The sequence below is a fragment of the Larimichthys crocea genome, chromosome III (assembly GCF_000972845.2).
Source record: "Larimichthys crocea isolate SSNF chromosome III, L_crocea_2.0, whole genome shotgun sequence".
Taxonomy (NCBI): domain Eukaryota; kingdom Metazoa; phylum Chordata; class Actinopteri; family Sciaenidae; genus Larimichthys; species Larimichthys crocea.
Window position 1 is genome coordinate 30,091,645 of NC_040013.1, and position 18,357 is coordinate 30,110,001.

Sequence of the window (18,357 nt, forward strand, 5' to 3'; positions counted from 1 at the left end):
CCTAGTTCTAAAGTTGTCCTGTTTAAATCCTGAGAGGTGGAAAGCCATTCGACCCCCCTTCTGCCTCGCATGGAGTGTCTTGTCTGTTTGTGTTTATGAGTTATATCAGTGTGAGTCTGTATCATGTGTTTGTGTCTTCTCTTGGCAGAAGTTGTAGGTCTTTCAGTTTTTTTTTTCTTTTTGTTCTAGAGTTGTTTGTGTTGTTTTATATCTTTTGGCCTGTTGACATGTTTCTGACATATCGATCAGGAATCTTGGAGTAGATTCACTCTGAGCTCTACTGTGTCATGAGAGCATGATATTTCACTCACTACCTACTCTGCGTGTGTGCACACATTTGTGTTTATGTGCGAGCTACATAACAGTACCTCCAGTGCAAATAAAATCTGCTGTGTGGTCTACTGGCTGTTATGTAACGTCAGTGTTTGGATAGAACATCGAATGGTGTTTGTGTTGCATTATACAAAACAATCGGTAGCGTCAGCAGGTACCACAGAGCATCAATCAAGGCATCTCGCCATTGAAAGCTTTATTCTTCCCACTTTTGTTTCTTCTCGTTGTGAACTGCTTCACTTTGCCGTGTTGTTTCCCGCGCTGCTTGTTCGCTGTTTTCTGCTTATTTGCTTAAACGTTTAATTCTAATCTTATGCTCTCTCTTTTCTTCCAATAATGCTTGTTCTGGCTTTACTAACTCATTCATGCTTCATTTTACTGCCATCATTGTTTTCATTTTTGTTTGAACAATTGTGTTGTAATTGGAACATGATGAATCTCTGCCATGGCATGTTGCTCCTACTATCGTGACTGATTCAGACATTGATTAGCAGCATCAGACATTTGTTAGATACGTTAATGTAAATGCAGTCAGCTGATACAAGAATAAGAAGCCTAATAAATCAGTGCGGAAACATGCTAATTTATGCCGAGATTACCTGCATAACTAAACAGAAACACCACGTTATGTTTCTGCATGAGTGCAACTGTATGTTTGTGTTTGCACATCACCCCGCTTAACCTCGTCAGGTTTTTATTTGCCCTTTGGTGCCTTGTACATCCAGCTGGTCTGGCCAGAAGCTTTTAAGCGCACCATGTTGCTCTGTTGCCTTTATCAATTATACACCAGCGCTTCAATTATACATCAGTACAGCAGCAGTTCATCTGTGTCATAGACCTTCTGTCTGCCACAACTAAGTGGACCACTCGGCATGACACAGCAGAAACTGTCTTACACACACCAGGGTTTCTCAAATGATATTTAATACTACTTTTTTTTCCTTTCAGACGTTTTTCATATTAATTTACAGACTAAGACAGTTCAACTAATTCTGAGATAGCAGAGAAGCAAGAAAGACACTCAGAAAGAACTTTCTGCCTGTGTCCTGTCATGTTTGTTCCATTTTCTTTGACTTGTTCATTTGATTTTGATTGCTGTGTTCCTCTCCCTCCATCCATTCCACCATCCCCTCCTTTTCTTGTCCCAAGGTTCAATTTTTCAGATGTCCACTGAGCCCAAAGAAAAGAGTGATTTGGGAATCCCATGTGAGTTGATGTTTTATGTTTTATCATTATCATTCTTTTCCCTTTTGTCTTACTCATCTTAGTGTTTCTTTTTCTTTGATTGAGCATTGACATTTGGCTCATACTTGTTTTTTTATTATTATTATTGTTACATGTCTTTCTGAGTTTTGCTTTTGTCTCATGATCTGTTCTCGTGATGGTGCAATCTTTTTTGCGGTGCTGATCAAACAAAAGTACCTTCACTAGTTCTAAAAGTTCATTCAGTTCTCAGACCAAGGAAGTCATAGTAGATCATTTCAAATCATTTACAACGTTTCTTGTATATAAGAGTTTACAAGGCCTACAGTATAATAATCATAATATGGCGAAATTATGAGTGTTTCTGTTCATTTAGATCTTTCATATACACTATTTATATCCTCACCATCCTCTGGGTATTAACCAGTAACAGCAGAAACTAGAACTTTGGATTTTCCTCCTCAAACTACAAGTGACCTCCAGACAACTCTAATAATGTTAGGTATGGTTGATTGTCCATTCCATTTTGCTACATTCTCCCTTTACTTAACCAGCAGAAAACAGAAAGACAAGAATGCCAGTTGCAATTTGTGAGACCTCGTACAAAAAACAACAGAAATATCATAAATAGAAGTATACAGTAGTGTTTTATTACTGTTTTGTGTATCTTTATATTTTATTCATCGTAAATTAGATCTACTCAAACACAATCAATCGTCCGTCATTTGAAATGCAGATCTCATTATTGTCTTGAAAATGAATGCACCGTAGTGGTGACAGATCCCTTTAATTAACTTGATTCCTTCTCCTCTTCCTGCCTGATAGCAGTGAATCGATTTAGCACCAGTTCACTTGATTCGCAATTTGTGAGTTTGTTGCAGTTGTGGTCATTTTGGAGAGTGGCCAGCCAGCGTTGGATCATTGCCAAAGTAGGCAATTTGCCTTAGTCCTCAACACTTGCTTTGTGTTTACAAGCATATTGGCTTACTTAGAACGCAGTGGAGCATGGACCAATTATGGACACTGATCTAAGTGAAATTTTGATTCAGTTTTACTGATTTGAACCCATTCTCTTTGAAGTGTCATCTATGTAAATGATTGATATGTCAAATAATGCATCAGCTAATGCATTATTTGTAGAAGAGAAAAAAGTATTAACAGATCACCTGGCAAGGGCAATATTCTCTGGAAGGTATGAAAGCTGCTTAATGAGTCATAAAAAGGGTGAGATAATAATAGGGTGGAAAAATATCTTCGGCTGTACTTTCTCCCCCCTCCCTCTCTTTCTTTCCTTTTTTTTTCACTGCCTAAAAGTGATATAATGAGAGGGATTTATTAGAAACTTGAGAGAAATCCAGAAATTGAGAGGTGCAAGAGGGAAAGGACCTCTGCCATTTATTATTACCGTGCCTTTTACTTCTCTGATTGCAGGAGCTCTCGTTTTATCTTCAAAAAAATCTATGAAGCGTCTGTGATTTGTCTAATGACTCTCGTTTAGGGTATGCTGAAGCAGTTTCATCATCCCAGTGTGTTTTGTTAGATGACTTGTCCCAGTCAGATATAGAGAGAGAACTAGAGATGAGATAGAGGCAGTCATTGCTCGTTTAACATATTGTCACTCTGGTTTTTAATATTCAAAAATACAGTCAGTAACACGAGCACTGGGAGGTTGCTCGGTTGGCTTTGAGACTTACAAATCACCAAGCTGCTCCTGTTTTTTTGGAGTATCACTGCAGATATGAATGTCATATCTTTTGATTTATGAAAGCATATTTATCTTTATGTTGACACTTTGCTGGATACTTCCTGTTTTTTTTTTGTTTTTTTTTGCTACATTGCCTATCTGCCTAATTACATGTCAGTTTAAACTCAAAATATACTTTCCGTGATAGAAATTTCATCATCTGCTTATTATCTGAGAGGAACTGTTGACATGCAGCCCAAAAAGGCGTGAATATGTCCACCTATGCAGACACTCAGTGTAAAATAAGCAGAACTGTGGCAGGTGTGTTGTCCATGTCTGTCTCCGTTTTGAGGGTATATTGGTGCCTTGAGCCAGATTACAAATGTATTATTGACTACTTCCATATCTGGTTCGACATCCAATAGCTTTGATGTAAAATCTGCATTCACACCTATCAGTTAAAGGCACAGTATGGAGGATTTGTACCGCTCCATTGCAGAACCATGACCGTACTATATCTGCAGGGAGCTGATATGATATTTGCTCAATACCATTGACTTAATAATTATATAAAGAGGTTTCTGTTTTTTAAACGTGGTTCCCATATTCTCTGTTTGGGAGTGTGTTTTTAATTTTGAGATGAGGGGGCCCTGATTGTGGTCTTCTCAGAGTCTTAAACTTACTTTGTCCACAACAAGATCTGTGGGGTCATTACCACCTACAGCAGATGTCACATTAATGTCAGTCATTTTGGTCACATTGCAGTCATAATCGACTGCATTATAAGTGAGAGCGGTGATGGTGACCACGTATGAAGGCTGACACTTTTACCCTCAAGCCAAATAAACAAATGACAAAGCAGCATTTTGTCATTTGCATTTGCACGCTAATTTGTGCATGTGTCAGGTACAGACCAGCTTAGGTTGAGGCGATGAAAAGGATGGAAGGTGGCTGAGCTGTGGATTTCTGCCACTATTTTGTGACTCATATCTGTGGCCAGCAGACATTGAAAGAGGTCATCATATTCCTCTCAGTTGGATAAAACAAGTTGCATTTGAAAGGCTTATTTTCAGTCCATTCATTAATCGGCTACATTTGTACTGGTTGTTACACAGTTCATGAGATCTAATGACTTCATATTCAGAGTCATTTGTAGTCATAGAAATACACCTCCTGGCTTTATTGACTCCAAAATGGCTCCACATTTTATTTCTTGGCACCAACAACCATCAAGTTGTTTTTTTTGTTTTTTTACCTCACCACTATAGAAGATAAGGAGAGACACATTTGCAAATGACTGCTTTCTCTCTACAACTGTCTCTCTTCCGTTCATCCCTGCCAGTTACTTAGAGCGGATGCGTCTGCCAGGAGTGCAGTATGGGTGGTGGTTTGAATGTTTGTGCCAAGCGAGATCAAAAAGGCAGTTGAATGAGTTTCAAGTAGTGATTGTCCACAGCTCTGCTTTGGATGCAGATCACAGAGAAGATAGAGACGAGTTAAGCTGACTTATCCTTGTTTCCTTCTTCTTTAAATCCTCTTCGTGGCAGATTGGACAGACTTTGAGAATGACAAAAAGCTCAGCCAATCAATAGACAGCGATCCATGCTGACTGAGGGTGAAACGTGTCTTCTGTTCTGCTAGCTCATGTGTGTAATCAACTCTGTAAGAGGGGTGTGTGTGTGTGTGTGTGTGTGTGTGTCATTTCTGCAATTTCCCAACCTCCCCCAAATATTTGTCAGACACACATTGGCACACATATGGTTACCAATTGTATGTGACCAAAATCACAGATTTATTGATTTTTTTCTCGAAAATAAATCTTTGTCAATTACAGTGCCCGTTACGTTTGGACAGAATGAGGTATCAGTCACATACTTGCACATGTGCACAGTCAGTCTCTCCGACTGTACACTCCAATCAACTGAATTTGGCATGTGAAAAGTAAACACTGGCAAAATAATTTTTGTTTTACAACCAAAAACCATTCGGCTTTGATTACACACACACACACAGACTATTCGATCTTGCTCTGGTGAGGTAACAGTGTTGTGCAAAACTATGACAAATTGCAATGATTTCTTGCCATGAAGGAAAGGAAAGATGGCACGTTGTCAAAAAACACATTTTCTACCCGCCCTGAGCACACTTCACTATCCTGGATCAAAAATCTTTTTCCAACATTTTTTTTAGATTATAATCTTAGCCTGTCAATGAATGACGTTAATACCAAGAGTATCTTTGCCACTAGTACATGCACACCCAAGCGCATACACACACGCATGCATTTGATTGGAAACACACACAAGAAAGTGAAGTAAAAAAGACGCTGACATACAGATATCAAGTGGAAAAAAAGGGGATTGTCAGCGCTGTATCTCACCTGAGCTGTTGTAGAAACTATGATAGACAATTGCCTATGGGAGTGAGGATGTTCTTCAAAGGGCAGTCTCTTACACACACACACACACACACACACACACACACACACACACGCGCCACTGCCTCAATGTCGGCTGTGTGCATAAAGTCTAGATCAGACTCTGATAGGTCAATCTAGATCAATCATTCTCAAGTTCTTCATGACACATGTACATGTGTTTTTTTTTTTTCTCTATTTGTTCACACTTGTGTGTGTATATGTGTGTGTATGTGTGAGTGAGTGAGTGTCCTGACCTTTACAACAGAACATTTTCCCTCTTATAGAGAGCTGTCAGATAGTACTTGCTGGAACATCACAGTCATTTCGTTTATTCAGTTTCTTTCTGGTGTGTCCACTGAAAGGCGCATATTTTTAATCTAAATCCAATTTAGCCGGGCTTGTGGGTGAGCGCTTCGGACATGAAACTGCTTGTCAGGTACAAAAGACGAATAGCATGGGAGATAGTTGAGGTGTGGATAAAAGTTAATATCGATGTGTGTTTGTGTCCCCATGCATTTATTGTGAGTGTCAGTGCTCGCATGAGTGCTCATAAAAACGAACATAGGTGTGTGTACCTATCAGTACTTAGTCAGACTGTGTTCCCTCCTCATTCTATCGCTGCTGATTTTGTCATCCTGGCTTCATGGAGCACAGCCTCGGGCAACGCTTAGATACACACAGGTCCAAACACATTATTCATTCATCTGGGTTCGGTCAAAAGGGCACACCCATGTTCAGTCCCGTTTTTACCCTTGTCACCAAAAGAAAGCAAGGCTGTCAGACAATGAAAGAGCATCAGAACTGAAAAATAGTTTTCAAAGCAGCAGTTTAGTTTTTGTGTAGAAGCTCACACATGTACAAAGAGAACTTGAGTGTAGTAGTAAGCTACTGTAGTGCCTTTATCTTTCTTTCAATTATAAAAATGTGATTGAGTGTCACGAGAGAGAGCAAAAGCATTTTTAAGATGAAGGTCAAAGGAGACAGTTTACTACATTAAAGATGAATGAGCTGTTTTTAATGATAATAACAGGTGAACTGAACTTTGTCTGTTATGGATTCTGTGAATTCATAGGAGTTACAAACATTAAAGACAAAATACAAAAAAATCAATCGGTAACAAATAACTTGAAACTAACAAAATGAATTGTCATCTACTATTTATTCCATATTTAACAGAAATCAAACTTAACTGAGACAGCGTTCTGACACAGAACAGTATGCTTTGCTTCAAAATGCCTCGGCAGTCTTCAGATTTAGTTGATTCAAGGCACCCTGCTGTGAAAGCTTTATTTATTTCGTCTGTGATCATAGAGCTGATGTGACATGCACAGGCTCCAGTGTTGACTCATCTCTCCGAAAGACATTCTCCCAGATTGCGGCTTGCCAACATGCATTTGAGCAAATATTTGCTTTTTTAAGGTTTTCCTTTAGGTTGTCCTCGCCAAGTCTTCTTCATGGAGCCCACTTTCACTCAGAAAGAATTGGATGGTTCAATCAGAGGCTGACAAAGCTTCACGTTGATGTTCAGCTCACATCTCTTTGACAGTTATCCTTGGTTCTTCCTTTCACACTGTCCTTTTGTTCAATCTGGGGTTGATTTTTGTCGGTTAGGTTAATTACTGTTCGGTGTATCTTCTTAGTAATATTTGTCACATCAAGCTACTTGTAGGTGGTCTTTTCTTTACATTGCTCATCTATTATTTCTTTCTTTCAACTCTCCCCTTTGTTTTCTGTGCTCCACACACAGTGTGGTGTACACAATAATGCCAAAGAGCACAGTGACAAGTATTTTTTTTCTGTTTTCATTTCAATAGACTAAATGACTGAGGCATGCGTGATACTAATTCAAGAAAGTAATTAGTCTGAAATATCACTACAGTCTAATTAATTACTATCTTTTCAAAGGCTTACAAAGATATCAGTTCAGACATTGTAGAATATGCAATCATTCAACTCTTTTTACAGCTAAAGTGCTTTATTCTATGACATAGCAAAGACATGCAAGTATGCATGACAAGATAGCTTTTAATTTCATCACTTTTAATGAGACATGTAGCATTATTCCAATGAGCTGTAAGCAACCAGTAGCATAATCACTAATTTGCCACTAATTGTAATGTTCAATAACGGCTAAACATGACCATGTCTTATTATGGCATTACATACTGCTTAAGCACCATTTGTAAATCGATTTGTTAACCTGACTTAGTCGACTGGATTGTGATGTTTACTTGTAAGGTGAAAGCCGCAACGGAAATCTAGGACAGAAGTGTAATACAATCATAGAAAAAAAGTCAACGTTTAAAGAGAAAAAGGAAATATTTGGTATCCTGCAGTTATATGTAGGTTACTCCAGAAGGTAGAAGCTCTAATGGGACATGTTGTTTCATTCATCTACAAATCAAACAGATGGAGACAGCGAGACAGTGGGAGTCCAAGACAGAGGTGAGAGTTATGGAGAGAAAGAAAGATCTGAGAGAGATGGGATATAAACTGATAGTGAAAAAAAAGGATGTTTAAGCCCACTGGCATAAAACATGCATGCAGACAAATCTATCAAGAACACAGTAGGCCATAGCCTAGTTAACTTATTCCAAAGCACTATGTAGGAAAATGCGATTGAAAAAGTAAGCGATATTTTTTATTCACTGTCTGGCATCCCACTTTTCTGAAGTTCTAGACCTTCAAGTCAATGTAAAAACAAGATAAAGATTCCCTAAATAGATGAGGATGATGATGATGATGATCATAATTAAGATCAGTGAGTTGACACTTAAGAGGATTATCCAATTCCATTCCCCTTTGGCAAGTGCAAGGACCTTGATAACAGGGCAACTCTGTTCAACAGTGTAGTTGGGGATTTTACAGCAATCTCTCTGATTTCATCAAAAGTAAATTGCTAACTGCATTTGACGAAACCCGTAGGGGTTAAACTTTGGAGATTTAAAGGTGTTCTCTAGGTTTTAGTTAAATACAATGAATGAAGTAGTTGAGCTGCTTTAACAAACCCCCCCCACAAAAACGTGAAAAGTGCAAACTCTGACTCTGAATTTTACTCACTCCCACATTTTTTTTCTTTCTTGACCAAAGTGTTCAGAGACATTTGATTCATGGCAGTCTGAGGCTTAATTATAAAACACATGCTTTGCCCTCATATGCTCAGTTCCCCAGAGACAAAGTGGCTCATAGCTCCCTCAAGTGGTAAATAAGTAGCTAACACTCTCAAGAGTGACCTCTCCTCTTTTGAATGTGCGGATGTGAGAATCATTCTCAGGCATATGTGAGTGTGAATGTTTGTGTACCTCATCAAAGGATTCTTTCATGCATAATCAAGTCCATGCTTTCTGAACTTGTTCTGATGCGACAACAGCAAATCCTTTAGCAAATGACTCGGGCTGTTTTGTAGCTAAAAGCCTGTTATCTGCCTCTCAACTTTAAGGGTGGATTAAAAGGAGCATTCCTATACTTTTCTGGCTTCTTCTTAATAGCTACAGACAAATCCTCTCCGACTAGTGGGAGCGGACATGATTATACAACAAGGAGTGCTTTAAGTGTGAGACTACTCCAAAAAAGTTTCACAGGCACTTTCATGTTAAGTATGTGGATTTGTTGTTTTTTTTCCACCCCCTTTCTCCTCTCCTCTCCTCTCCTGATTTATTGTGCCCTTCTTATTTCCTCATCTTCCCTGCTTCCTAATTCTCTCTTTTTATGTGCTTCTTTTATTCTCTTTATTTCATTCCCCTTCTCTCTCCACTCTCCCTCTCATCTTATCCACCGACCTATCTCCTACTTTGCTTTGTATTCTTCACTCCTTATCTGCTTGTGCTGTGTGTGGCTCATACCTTTTTACCATCTGCATCTCCCATCGGTTACATTTTTTTCTTAGTCCCCTCCTCTGCTCGAATATGGATCATGAATGACAAGTCCACCGTTGTTCTCACTGAAACCGTTAAAATCTCAGCCAGATTGAAAAAGGATGTTAGGACCCTTGTAAAATAATTAACAGCCTTATTAAGTTTTAAGGGTTGGTGCCATCCTTTTTTTTTTTTAATGAAAGGTGTCTCTGTGTCTCTCTCTACCTCTGTCTAGACAAATGAACGTATTACACAAGCCGGGGGGCTTTTTTAAAGTTTCATTTTAAACAGAAGCTATCGAGATTGTCCTTTTGAGTCTGATAGGTGGTCTGAGGTAAAAGTGAAATTGTCGAACACAAATTAAAAACTACAGAGAGCCATAATATTTTAATTTGAAGCCTGCTACACGTTCCATTTTGTCTTGCATTAAGAAAAAAAATGTCTCTCTGTGACTGCCCTGCTGTTCTGTCAGAATTATCATTATTGTTGCTCTTTATTGCTATTTATTCTTCAGATATGATCCTCTTAAGCAGATCCTTTGATTGTACTTGCTTCATGCTTAATGTCTCTCTTCCTCTTTGTCTCCCCTCCAGCTGCTCCAAGCACAGATGATGTGGCGCTGTACGTGGGCATCGTCATCGCAGTGATTATGTGCCTGGTCATCTCTGTCATCGTGGCGCTCTTTGTCTACCGCAAGACACATCGTGACTTTGACTCGGACATCATCGACACCTCGGCACTAAATGGAGGCTTCCAGTCTGTTAATATCAAAACAGCCAGATCAGGTAAGGAATGTTACAGAAACTGAGATTTGATGCACCTAGGAAATACCTACATCATCTAAATTCTAGGCCTCTAGGTCTGTGGTTGAACAATTTCATGAGGCTGTGATTATCTTAGAGGTCAAGCAGTTATTTTATACAATGAGGTCAAGTTTTAAAAAAAAAAAAAAAAGGTCCCGCTCCAAAAAAAAAAAAAAAAAGTCTACTATGGGGACTAAGATCATCATGCATGAATACATTTGGGTTCACTAAATCCACAAAAGTTTCAATTTTTCAGTCACAACCATTTTATGCAATTCCAGTGCTAGTGAGGGACCCCAGTATGCAGACATATTCAAATGTAGTAGGCAGAAATTTACACTGCATGCAAAAAAAACTGCATGGGATTAGCATAAAGTAGTCATGCCTGTAAAGGGAGAACTCATGGGTACCCAAGGAACTCTTTTTAATTCAGATTTCATGAGGTGAGAGGTCACTCTCTCTGAAAATGTCATTTTTTCTTCTCGCCAAAATTTTGCCTAACTTTGAAGCATTATTAAACCACCTTCCTGACAAGCTTGCATGCCATGATTGGTACCAATCGGTGCCTTTCTACTATTTCACTCTTCAGTTTTAAAATTGAGCCCGCCATCGGCTCTGAAAAACAGTAATGTTGGCTGAGGAGTTGAAGAGGTTAAAGGGAGTATATAAAAAGCCACCCAATTACAATAAAGGAAGCACAGTACATGTAATGACTTGCTTTTCAGTCCTCCTCCTTTTAAATGCAGTTTTATTATAGAATACGGCAGTGAGATAGGAGGTTTGTCATTCAGGAGTTCACATGCTTTAGCCTGAATAGCCACCTGTGTACTCCGTGGAGGACATGCAGCAAAGTCATAGCCTAGTCTGCAATAAAACAGCAGCCCCAGGCCTGATGAGGATTCTTATAGAGAATACTCTCACTGGTGGATACTGATTTTGTGTTGTTTGATATTACATAATGTGCAAGAAGTTATATAAATAGGTAGATGGATAGATACTTCGATAGGATGCTACAGAATAACAAATGGGCCCATGCCTCATTTAGTACCTTTTCTCTGCCTCCGGCTGTCAATCCTCCGCTGGTCTGGATTCATCTCTGTCTCCAGTAGAGACCACTCACCTTCATCAAGGAGTCTCTCTCCGTCGTTCTCCTTCTCTGTCTCACTCTTCCTTTCTCTCACTTTCCCATCTGCACATTCAGGTCAATCATTTCCTGTTTATTAGCAATCCTTCTATCTTCTACTCCATCTCCGTGTCTCATGTCTTTCCCTCGCCATGTCTCCGTTTATTCCATCACAGCGGAGACTCCCTCCCTGTTTGTCTTTCTGTTAAAGTGGAGCCACCTTTCACTCTCATCTGTCTGTACTGTCATTTCACCCTCTCTGTCTTTGGGAAACAGCTAAGACAGTAAGCACGCATGCATGCATTCGATAGCTTACTGGAAATGCCAAGATTGGATGGGGAATGTGGATGAATCAGATATCAGTCTATGGATGCCATGAACTTCTGACATTTCCGATAAGAATCTTTACTTGTCACATCGATCACAAAAAACAACAACACTAAAACAGCTCTAGAACACAACCATGTAGGCAGCAGGCACATATGCAAACCGACTCACACACTCCCACAGACTTGGATTAAAGGGTGTAAATTACATTTCTTAAAATAATTGATGACAAAACCGGTGCTCATGCTGGTACTCATCATATTTGAAAAATACACCTACAACACGTATTCTGTGTTCATCTATCGGAGTACAAACAAACTATTCTGCACATCTCGAATCACGTTGAATAGGACGCTTAAATAGTGTCAGTGGACAGTTTTAAAATTCAAATCATGGTTTACAGTGAAAACGGAAAAGTGAGGATGTCAGAGAGGATGCAAATTGTTTAACAGTGAGCAAAAATAATTGTGTGGATGCGCATGCATGTGTGTATTCATGTACACATGGGTGAATGCCTTTACTTGAGCAGAGATTGGATGACATTTTATCAGTATTAGTATGCTTGTCACTCCGCGTTGAGGGACCATCTCCGATTACTATTAATGAAGAATTATGTCCCCCTCTCTCTCTGACTTTCGGTCTCTCCCTCACACCCCCTGCCCTCTCCATCTCTCACACACACACTCTCCCCCTCTTTCTCTCTCTCTCTCTCTCTCTCTCTCTCTCTCTCTCTCTCAGTGGCTTTCCGTTAGTTGTTAATTAAATTTCAGCAGGGATGATTTGGCAGGAATACCCGCTGGCTTTAAGGGTAAACAGCCTGGTGATGGAGAGAGCAAGAGAGTGATAGGTGACAGGTGTGTGTGTGTGTGTGTTGGTGGTGGGGGATGATAATGAGGGATTTTAAAATGAAAATGGATGGGCTTTTGAAGGGAACGACTGGATTTCAGGCTCTACGCCCAAAAAAATAGAGCCTAGTGTGAACAAATCTGGGATTGTTCTCAGTAGGCAATTCTTCCTGTGATACCAATCCCATTTAAATCTTGGATATCTGTTGGATTTTCTGAAGTGAGAGCGCTGTTTATGTATACTTACAGCGTGTTTTTCTTCCCTTGGAGTAAGTTGCGTTAAACTGAAAATAGTAGCTAGAAGAGGGGCTGAGCTTGGAGGACATTCACTTTGGTAATTCCCCATGTAGGATTTAACTGTTGATATTGCCAAATGTATTATTATTATTACAATCAGTAGAACATGGCTGCAGCAACTTTCCAATTACCTAGAAGGAAGTGAAGCTAAAATTCTGGCAGACTGGGCAAACTGAAGTCAGGTCAGTGCATTACGAATAATTCCACTGCCAAAGGTTTTTAGCTTCTTGATTACAAAAAACTACAAACCTCCTAAAGCCACCAACATACAGTATTTAATTCTCCAAGTCTAGTGAGTGCCAAAAGAATAAGATTGAGTGATTGCTAAAGGCATATATAGATATTAAATACTGAATTATAATATTAAATTCACAAGGATTAGCATACTGTATGCACGTTCATGCAGTTGCCCCCCTGGCTTATACTCTAACCTTATAATATGGGCACAGGGGGTAATCTCACAGAGGATTACCTATCCCTCTCCACTGTCATCATATAATTCCAATATACTGGGTACGTCATGTGTTTTTAATGAGGGCATGTGCAGTTTAGTGTATGTGTTATCGGTACATAAGATATATGTGTGAGGGCTTTTGTAGTGCCCTTTTTTTTAAATTATTCATGACAGTTCTTGTGTGTGCGTGCGTGTGTAAAGTGAGGTGTTAGAGTGTTTATCTGCCATACATGAAAGGTGTCAAGATTCCAGCATTAGCATCACAGCTGTGACAACTCGAGAAAGAGCAGCATAAGACATCCGGCTACACGCAGACTGTAAATGGTAGAATAAAATCTCATCAGACCCATCGCTGGGGAGAGTTTTGTTTTGTTTCCATCATTGGTTATATTAAATTATGAATTATACACAACATGGGTTTGTTAAGGAAGAAGAATTAACACATTTCTCTCACACTTACAAAATGAAAATGACTCACTTGGTCTGGTATGACCATAAGTGCAATGTTGGTCAACTTTAGGTCGATGCTGTACATTGCTGACTTTACACAGATAAACATGATGATGTCTCTAAAGCAACTGACACAAAAGAAATCCATGTGCCATTTTCCTGTAATTGCTACATGTGGCCACAGTTGCTGCCGTTTGGCAAAAGTTGTTGTTGCTTTTAGCTTTTATTAGTTCAATCAAAAATGTAAATCGACTAGGTTTGGATCGCTTTTTCTATTGGTTTTAAGGTTTTCTGGAACATTTCACATATTATCTTGCTTGTTCTATTCCAAATAAACAGTATATTTACATTGTGGTATACAAGCCTGCTATAAGACTGTCCTTTAGAGCACAGTCTTAGAACAGTCTTAACAACTGTCATCGTCAATTAACATTGTTATGTTTCGTGGTAAATGTGCACAGCAGGTTTCGTCAGTCAGAATTAAATTGCGACATAGTGAGCATTTTAAAAATAGACAGTGGTGTGATTAAAGTGCGACACAGCTTCTTTGATCGTGCGGGTGAAGTCAGAGCCTCTGAGAACGTTTTTGAGAGCTTAAAGGATGTCATGAAGTTCAGCTTTGAAATCACTGAGTTTGCCTCCCTCCCTCTCTCTGTGCAGCAGTCATGACAAGTCCTTGATCCAGGTCATGCCCCTGTGTACTGCAATGTATCATACAGACACTCATACCTTATCAGCAGCCTTGCCTGCTCTCGTCTTACTCCCCTCATTCCTGCTCACTGATCTACAAGTTCCCAAACATTTGTCCCATACTGCAGCCATGTGTTTAAAGTATCAAATTTGACCCTACAGATTCCCTCTCTGTATTAGTCACCATCCTCTCTTCTGAAAACTTATTCACGTTGTATTTTCTATAATTTCCATCTCTCTCTCTCTCTCTCTCTCTCTCTCTTTTCACTTTATCCCTCCAGCTGATCTACTGACAGCTCCTCCTGACTTGACAAATGCAGCTGCCATGTATCGCGGCCCGGTGTATGCCCTCCACGATGTTTCAGATAAAATCCCGATGACTAACTCGCCTCTCCTGGATCCTCTTCCCAACTTGAAGATCAAAGTCTACAACTCGTCTGGTCTGGTCACACCACAGGATGACCTCGGGGGAGACTTCACATCCAAACTGTCTCCTAAGGTAATATAATGAATGGCTCACTCAATCTAATGTCAGTATCCTTCATTCACTTTTGTGATTTTTATCATGCTGTTAATATTCTGTATGAACACAGCGAGAGTTTAAAATATTTTATTTTGAAGTGAGTTTATGTTACAGAAGCATAGCACGACACAGCACTGAGACACTGCAGCTATGTATCCCCAGTTACAAAAATACAAACCCAAACACCATTAGTATACATGCAGCTCAGTGCCCCAGTTTCCTCCCTCTGCTCTGTCAACTACATGGCATGCATACCAGAGTCAGTTGTCACAAATACACACAAAACTGTTCGGTTTCATCATGGCAACTGTCCTGAGGCAGCATGAAAGCTAAACTCACAATCTCTGAGCTCTACAGATCAGTTTTTGATGATTTGTTCTGCAATTATTGGTGTTTTTTATTTTTTATTTATTTATTGTGGCCTTTTAAACCTCCACTGTGTCTGCTGACTGACCTTCCTTTCTTAATCTGAGGATTAAGTAGTCCAGTGTCTGTTTTTTAAAACGCTGAAGACAGTTTTTGTCAGCTTCGTGTGATGTAGAAGTAAACTGCTGAATGTTAAGTCCTTATTTTGCATCTCACAGTGGACATTTCGACAAGGAAATGCAAAGCAGGTCATATTTTACCACTTACCCTAAGGTGGTTTCATAGGTCTACTGTAAAACTGGCCCTCTTCTGTCAGCTCAGCCCTATGGCAGCGCTCCAAGGCAGATGTGAATCTTCCCTGTAGCTTTTTAGTTGGTGGTTACTGAGAAATCATGAGAAAAAAAAGAGCTTCTTGATGAATTTAGATGAACGGAAAAGATTGGCAGGCAAAATAAAAGTACCCATACAACCAGAGACTGGCCTTGCACAATGAAACGCTCACGGACCTCTCAGAACTTTTGGTTTCATTAGAATCCATTTTTACAGTACTTGACATCAGCTCTTTAAGATGATGGTTGTCCTTCAAACTATGCCGCATTGATTCACTTGCATATGTTCACTTCTTTCCTCCACAGAGAATGGTTACAGCTTGCTTTTATGCGTGAGGGCACAGGACACGATAGTATATAATAGGAAAAACTATAATCCAGCACACTAATGTAAGAGTGAAACTCAATGCTAAAGAAACTGCAGGACTCATTGTCACCGACCTCATCATCTTCTATATTCCACATTGTACCTTCACCTTCCAGTTGATCCAGTCTCTGCTATATGGCTTCATACCCAGTGCTGCATGGTACAGCAAATGTTATGATTTGCCCTTTATGAAATTCATACTTTCTTACAATAATCTCTGACTGTTGTCTTTTGATTTCTAGGTAACTCAGTCTCTGTTGGATAACAGCGACACCATGAACCTTCGCAATCAGAGCTTGGCCCGAACACGGGACCCTTCCTGTACTGCTCACGGATCTTTCAACAACCAGGGAGGTCACCTCATTGTACCTAACTCAGGTAAACTTTCTACACATGCTCAACAGCTGATTATAAATCGAGCTACTGTTTTTAATGCAGTGACCGGCCTTGACTTCTTACTGTGGCCTTGATTTCTTACTGTGGTGGTGCGACCGCTTTCTGTCTGAACATTTCTCCATTTTAACGTCTATTTTTAAAAGATGCTCTAATGAATACATTAACAAATAATATCACACTGCATAACAATACTTGTTATAAATAGCAAGCATTTCATCAAAATATTAAAGATTTGAACAAGGTCAAATATAATCCTGTACTGAAAACCACATAAAATCAGTGTATCTGGCTACCATTTCGCCGACAACATACCACAAAAAACAGCCTTGGGATGTTTTCCAGCCATCTAGTTTTGAAAGAAAAAAACATTCAGTGGACTTGTGTTAGGATTTAAAAGTAGTGGGCAGACAAAAATAATAAATAATGTAACCCGCTGATAGGAAGCAGCTCTCAGAAGCTATAAAACATTGCAGCATGATTCACTTGATGATATATTCAAGAGAAAGTTTTACATGGGTTGCCTTTAAAAAATGATTATTTAATAATTAATCACAATGATAAAGTGATAATGGGTTGCACATTCAATAATTCAGTTTTGCATGGTGAAATGAATAAATCCAGCCATGAATCTCATTATTTCTGCCTCCATCCATTCTCCTTCCCCTGTCCTCCCTCCTGCAGGCGTGAGTTTGTTGGTTCCAGCGGGTGCTGTTCCGCAGGGTCGGGTGTATGAGATGTATGTGACTGTGCACAGGAAGGACAGCTTGAGGTAAGTTTTGTCTTTTTCTTTCCCTCAGATTTCTCTCTCTGCGTTGTTCCCCGTTGGCCCCATTCTTCTCTTCATCTCTTTATTTCCCTCTATGTTCTTTTTGTGTGTGTGTTTTTCTTTGTCTGTACCTCTCTGTCGGCAGCAGCTTCTCAGACCGGTTTTTATGGTTGTGTGGGGAGGCTTACACAGTGTGACACGGGTTTAGGATGCACAGCAAGGGATGAGTCATTATTATTTATAGTGTACCTATGCACACCTTCTTTTGGTGATTCATTCACCAGAGGTCAGTTATTTCCACTGATTCCCTATATCAGTGCTAGGATTAAAATTGCTTAAACGGCAGAGTTGAGGAGATTATAACAGAATATTTAACACAACACATTGATTATTTCAATAATCTGCATCATTTACATAGCTAATCAATGCTTAAGTCTCAGAATCAGTGCTATTACCCACATGGAGCTCATAACACCCATTATACTACGATATGTGAAACTAATGTTGACTGCAGTGCGACCGACAGATTTGTCTTCACTTCGCGCCACGTTATAGATCCAAAAAACAAACACCAAGCTTTTGACAGCATATGCAAAGAGATCGCTGTTTCCACAGTAACTAAAAGATTAGTGGTTATTTTTGGGATTACTGTAATCCTGTTACATGTACGATAATCCTTTACTCCTAAACCCTGTGCATGAGTGAGGTAAAGCTCTCTGTGGGACGTGAGAGACAGGGGAGACAATTTCTATATTCCAGCTGTTGTGTAAAAAAGAAAATGTATGCAAATGGGTACATTTTCAGCACTCTATCTGAACATGACCTGGCAAAAACCTGCCTTCATACATTTGCATGCAAATGCCTCTTAACTTTTAAGAGATGTATCCTGATGATGCTCTAGCTTGCTTCTCAATCAATGAAATAATGCCCCTTTAAAGTCAGTAGTTTAGTTTAGTAAGAATCCAGTGCAACAAGGACACTATTTCTGGAAGGACGCGTTGCTTATGATATTTTCAAAGCCATGAGCACTACAAATTAAATTCCATTCATGACTTCATTGTACTGGACAAATAAAACCAGTATCTCCGTAACGGGACACCACAGGGGGCAAGCGAGGGAATATGTTCT

The 18,357-nt window shown here is 39.5% G+C and overlaps 1 protein-coding gene across 2 annotated transcripts in view; it reads left to right on the plus strand.

Annotated features, from left to right (window-relative positions):
* Positions 1 to 18,357, plus strand: part of unc5ca (unc-5 netrin receptor Ca) — a 175,467-nt gene that overhangs the window by 142,834 nt on the left and 14,276 nt on the right. Inside the window, exons 8-12 of one of the 2 annotated variants that reach the window (XM_027275025.1) lie at positions 1,483 to 1,539; positions 10,087 to 10,278; positions 14,764 to 14,981; positions 16,310 to 16,445; positions 17,145 to 17,232. In XM_027275025.1, coding sequence (XP_027130826.1) covers positions 1,483 to 1,539; positions 10,087 to 10,278; positions 14,764 to 14,981; positions 16,310 to 16,445; positions 17,145 to 17,232 — 691 coding nt within the window. The remainder of the gene's footprint in view (positions 1 to 1,482; positions 1,540 to 10,086; positions 10,279 to 14,763; positions 14,982 to 16,309; positions 16,446 to 17,144; positions 17,233 to 18,357) is intronic. The other variant, XM_019259897.2, reaches the window with a different exon arrangement.